Source organism: Engraulis encrasicolus, chromosome 5, assembly GCF_034702125.1.
Source record: "Engraulis encrasicolus isolate BLACKSEA-1 chromosome 5, IST_EnEncr_1.0, whole genome shotgun sequence".
In the NCBI taxonomy this organism is placed as follows: Eukaryota; Metazoa; Chordata; class Actinopteri; order Clupeiformes; family Engraulidae; genus Engraulis; species Engraulis encrasicolus.
In genome coordinates, this window is record NC_085861.1 from 38,083,474 (window position 1) to 38,088,473 (window position 5,000).

General features: G+C 45.7%; 1 protein-coding gene across 1 annotated transcript in view; it reads left to right on the forward strand.

The window, feature by feature from the left end:
• Window positions 1–5,000, forward strand: part of ca14 (carbonic anhydrase XIV) — a 17,021-nt gene that overhangs the window by 5,166 nt on the left and 6,855 nt on the right. Inside the window, exons 5-6 of the mRNA XM_063199892.1 lie at window positions 4,032–4,127; window positions 4,784–4,850. Of these exons, the coding sequence (XP_063055962.1) occupies window positions 4,032–4,127; window positions 4,784–4,850 (163 nt within the window). The remainder of the gene's footprint in view (window positions 1–4,031; window positions 4,128–4,783; window positions 4,851–5,000) is intronic.

The following is a 5,000-nucleotide window of genomic DNA, read 5'->3' on the forward strand; positions in this document are numbered from 1 at the left end:
GATTTTTATGAAATTTAGTGGGATGATTGGTCATGACCCAAGGAACAATCGATTACTTTTTGGGAGTGATTGGGTCAAAGGTCAAGGTCAAGGTAACAAAAAGGTCAAACTCAGAAAGAACTGAGCCGATTTTTATGAAATTCAGTGGGATGATTGGCCATGACCCAAGGAACAATCGATTAGTTTTTGGGAGTGATTGGGTCAAAGGTCAAAGGTCCAGGCCAAGGTCACGAAAAGGTCAAAAACGTAAATTGAGCCGATTTTTATGAAATTTAGTGGGATGATTGGTCATGACCCAGGGAACAATCAATTACTTTTTGGGAGTGATTGGGTCAAAGGTCAAGGTCAAGGTCACGAAAAGGTCAAAACGTAAATTGAGCCGATTTTTAGAACATTTAGTGGGATGATTGGTCATGACCCAAGGAACAACCGATTACTTTTTGGGAGTGATTGGGTCAAAGGTCAAGGTCAAGGTCACAAAAAGGTCAAAAACGTTTTTCTTTGCCAAGCACTATATGCCAGAAGAACGTGTGCATGCTGAATTGAATAAGAGGTCAAGACTGGGCCAAAAATGTAATATTACGATATTCCGGTCCGGTTTAAATGAAACTAACACCAAAATTTGGAGAATGTTATGCCCCACATTTTGAAGATGGCAAGAAAAAAATAAGTGGCGTAGGCGAAGGTTTGCGCTCTACCGAGTGCCCATTCTAGTTTATCCTGTTTTCTCTGTCATACCATGTTGTTCCCCATCCCTCCATGTCTCCATCTCTCCATCTCTTCTTCTCTCTCTGTCTCTCTCTCTCTCTCTCTCTCTCTCTCTCTCTCTCTCTCTCTCTCTCTCTCTCTCTCTCTCTCTCTCTCTATTCCTATATCCCCTGCCCCCTTCCTCTTTCCCAATCTCTCCATTCTTTCTACCCGTGTGTGAAATCTCATGACTCAGCAACGTCTGTCCCGATATCTCCATGTCTGGCTGTCTGCTGTTGCTCTTGTTTGTTTCTCTCAGTTTGACTTGTCTGTCTATAATCTCTCCTTTCTTAGAGGCCACACTCTTTTATACCATCTGTCAATCTCTTTCTTCTCCTCTGTTTTACACTCTCTCTCTGTTTCTTTCTCTTCCACTTTCTTATCCTCTATATATTTCTCTCTAGTCCCCTCCCTCTGTCTCTCTCTCATCTGCTCTGTTTGTCTTATCCCCTCTCATTCTCTCTCTGTCCCTCTTGTCTTCTCTCTTCTTCACTCTTCCACTCTCTCATCCTCTCTTTTTTCCTCTCTTACCCTTTCCCTTCTTCTCTTTTGTTTCAGCCCTTGCTTCTCTCCCTCTTTCTTTCCTTTCAGCTTTTCTGTAAACGAATAAAACATTGCCCATTCATTGGGGATTTGCAGATTAGACTCTAACACAAACACAGACACAGAAACACACACACACACACACACACACACACACACACACACACACACACACACACACACACACACACACACACACACACACACACACACACACACACACACACACGCTCGCGTCACACACACACATTGAGACCAGACTACAAAACCAACACATTGTGACTCCATGAGCACTGGCACAAACGCACGTAGAGACACATACATACTGGCAGACACATGAGCACACACAGGCCCGAACTCATACACACTCCAGGTCCACTGACAGGGTGGTGGGGGTGACATTCCGATAGTTTTGTGGCCGAGCCAAGGCTGTCAGTGGATGACACAGGTGAAATCTAACTCTAACTGTACTGCCTGTGTACACAACTTTCCACGTACACACACACACATGCACACACGCACGCACACACACTCACACTCACACACACACACGTGCACGCACACACACACACACACACACACACACACACACACACACACACACACACAGGCCCGTTTCTAGGATTTTGGGGGCCCTAGGCAAAGGGGTTGTCGGGGCCCTAGGTTTTTGTTTTTGTAAAGGGGGGGGGCACCTGACAGGGTAGCCACGGCGCCAGAACTTCTGTTTCGGGTTTCGGAGGGGCCAGACAATTTTTGGATGGCACTTCAGTCATTGTCACATAGCCTACCATTACAACACAATGTCACAGAAACCATAGAAATCTAATGGAACAAACAAGAAGTCACCTTATAGACAGTGTTGTGGCAGGGCAACACATGCATGAAGGGCAATGCATACACCAGCATGTCCTGTGAGGAAATGCAATCTAGTATGATAACTAGTCCCTACAGTTCATTTTATGAAACTTTATGAAGAAAGACCTGGGCAAATATAGCCCATTCCATTCAGTAGGCTCCGCTCATGAAGTAGGCTAATTGAATGTTCAGTATGCCTATAGGCTATGGCCCAATCAGATTTTTTGACCCTACCACGAAAATCATGATCTGCATTGCCAATCACAAATAAAGAAAGGTCTAATCTTTCCAACCACTTTTAAAATCTAACCAAGGGTGCTCCATTTGTGCAAAACCAACTATTGACTCATAAAACAATAGGCCTAGTCCAGAAACTCAAGGCTGAAAAACGAATGAGCAGCACGGGGGGTTTGGGGGGATGTGATAGCCAATTGGTAGCAAGAATTCTAACCAGGGGGGGTCTCCCCGACGAGATTTTTTTTTCGTATTGCATCCACCACGCATTTGAAAATACAATCCAAAGTTGTTAGTAATACCGCAGCACACACAAATAGGCTACTCTGTAGCGACCCAGGATCACTGAACAACCACCTACGTTACTCCGTGGTTGACAGCTGTGTCAATTATAGGGGACCAATACCCCGGTGCCCTTACCTTGAGTTGTCTTGACCGCAGAATGTATCCCAACCTCTCTCTAATCCACAAGTTTCCAGAATCATGGTCCCAAATTCCAATGTGTAATCCATGTAATAGCAAGAAAGTGGGCTACAATGTAGGCTAGCTATCCCAGCGCACTTGTGTGACTCGTGTTATCCGAAATATTGGTCATATGCATATGCATATGCACATTGTTCATTCGTTTCTTCTTGCGTTTGTCCACATTCAAAACAGTTCCGTGTTGCGTTATGCGTTATGCAGATGCGTTATGGAACAATCGACGTTTGCCCAGTGCTTGTTACAGCACATGGATAATCCTTCACATAACATAACACTGTCGCCTAAATGAAGCATCTCGCTGTCTGTGCGATGTCAACTGGCCTGGGACAGTTTGGTTGCAGTACAGAGAGTAGCCTAATATGTCGCCTTCAAGATTACCTTTTATTTTAAAAGCAACTGTCTTGAGCCAAAAATGTAATATAAACTGGCGTCTGCGCAACATCCAGTGAGAGATTATGTAGCTTCATCTTCAGTTTGTATTTGCGCTGAATTTGACGGTTGAACAAATTGGAAGGGGGGCCCCCTCGAGATAGGGGTACTTTGACTACATTTGTCGTTGCACCTTTTGGCAATTGACATTTTCACGTCGCTGTCGCTGATGCAAACCTATTGGAAGGGGGGCCCCCTCGAGCAGGGGGGCATTAGGGAGGCGCTGTTGCTTCCCTCGCAGCAGAGCCCTTCATAAAGATGGCATTGCCTTATTATAAAGCTATTTCAAATCGTCGTTGCTGTTGGGTCCATAACCTGTCGTCCTTGGGGGCCCCACCTACTCGGGGGCCCTAGGCAACTGCCTACATTGCGTACCTTAACGCAACGGGCCTGCACACACACACACACACACACACACACACACACACACACACACACACACACACACATTGTTTGCGTTGTTTGTGTTGTTTGTTTCCTCATCTCCACATAACCCACTATAAGCACTTTAGTAAACACACACATACACTCTCTCTCTCTCCCTCTCTCTCTCTCTCTCTGCCTCATAAACACACACACACACACAGACACACAGACACACAGACACACACACACACACACACACACACACACACACACACACACACACACACACACACACACACACACACACACACACACACACACACACACACACACATGTGAAGTCTGTAACTCCTCTTTTGTTCTTGTGTCCACAGCTCCACATAGTGCACTATAACTCGGAGCTGTATGAGAACTTCTCCATGGCGGTGACCAAGAGAGATGGCTTGGCAGTGCTGGGAGTGCTCATGGAGGTCTGTTTACACACACACACACACACACACACGCACACACACACACACACACACACACACACACACACACACACACACACACACACACACACACACACACACAAAAACACACACACACACACACACACACACACACACACACACACACACACACACACACACACGCACGCGCACGCACGCACGCACGCACGCACACGCACGCACACACACAGGCATGCACACGCATGCACGCACGCACACACACAGGCACGCATGAACACACACGCACACACACACACACATGCATGCATACTGATGACCAGTCGAACACACAGGTACAAACCAATAGACTTATCAATAACGAACCTCTACATAATATACTGTATAAATGTGAACCAATAGGGCCTCACTGATGTAGCATCACCAAATGAATGTTCATGTTTCCTCTGTTTTGTTTTACTTTATTATACTATGAGAGGATTTCACAACTTCATTCCCATCAAGTAATATAGTAGTCATAGGCCCAATAGGTAATATCGTCACTCCAGTTCTAAAGTCTCATGTAGTGTGTTTGTCTGAGTCATGTCTGTTGATTTGTCCCAACTCGGATGAGTTTTGATGCTTGATCTATGTTGCTATGGCGACTGCTGATGTCTGACCTAACCCGTGTCTGACAGGTGGGAGAGGAGACCAATGAGGGCTATGGTAGCATCGTCAACTACCTGAGCAGGATACGCCACGCAGGTGCGTCACTGTAGCCATGGCAACAGCATTGGTAACAAATTGCCGTCACCCTTACAGATCCCATCACTTACTGCGGCACACAAAGCAGTGTTAATTCAGCACTTAGAGTGTCAATTTAAGACCCTCTAGTCTAGAGTGTTTTTTGGTGCC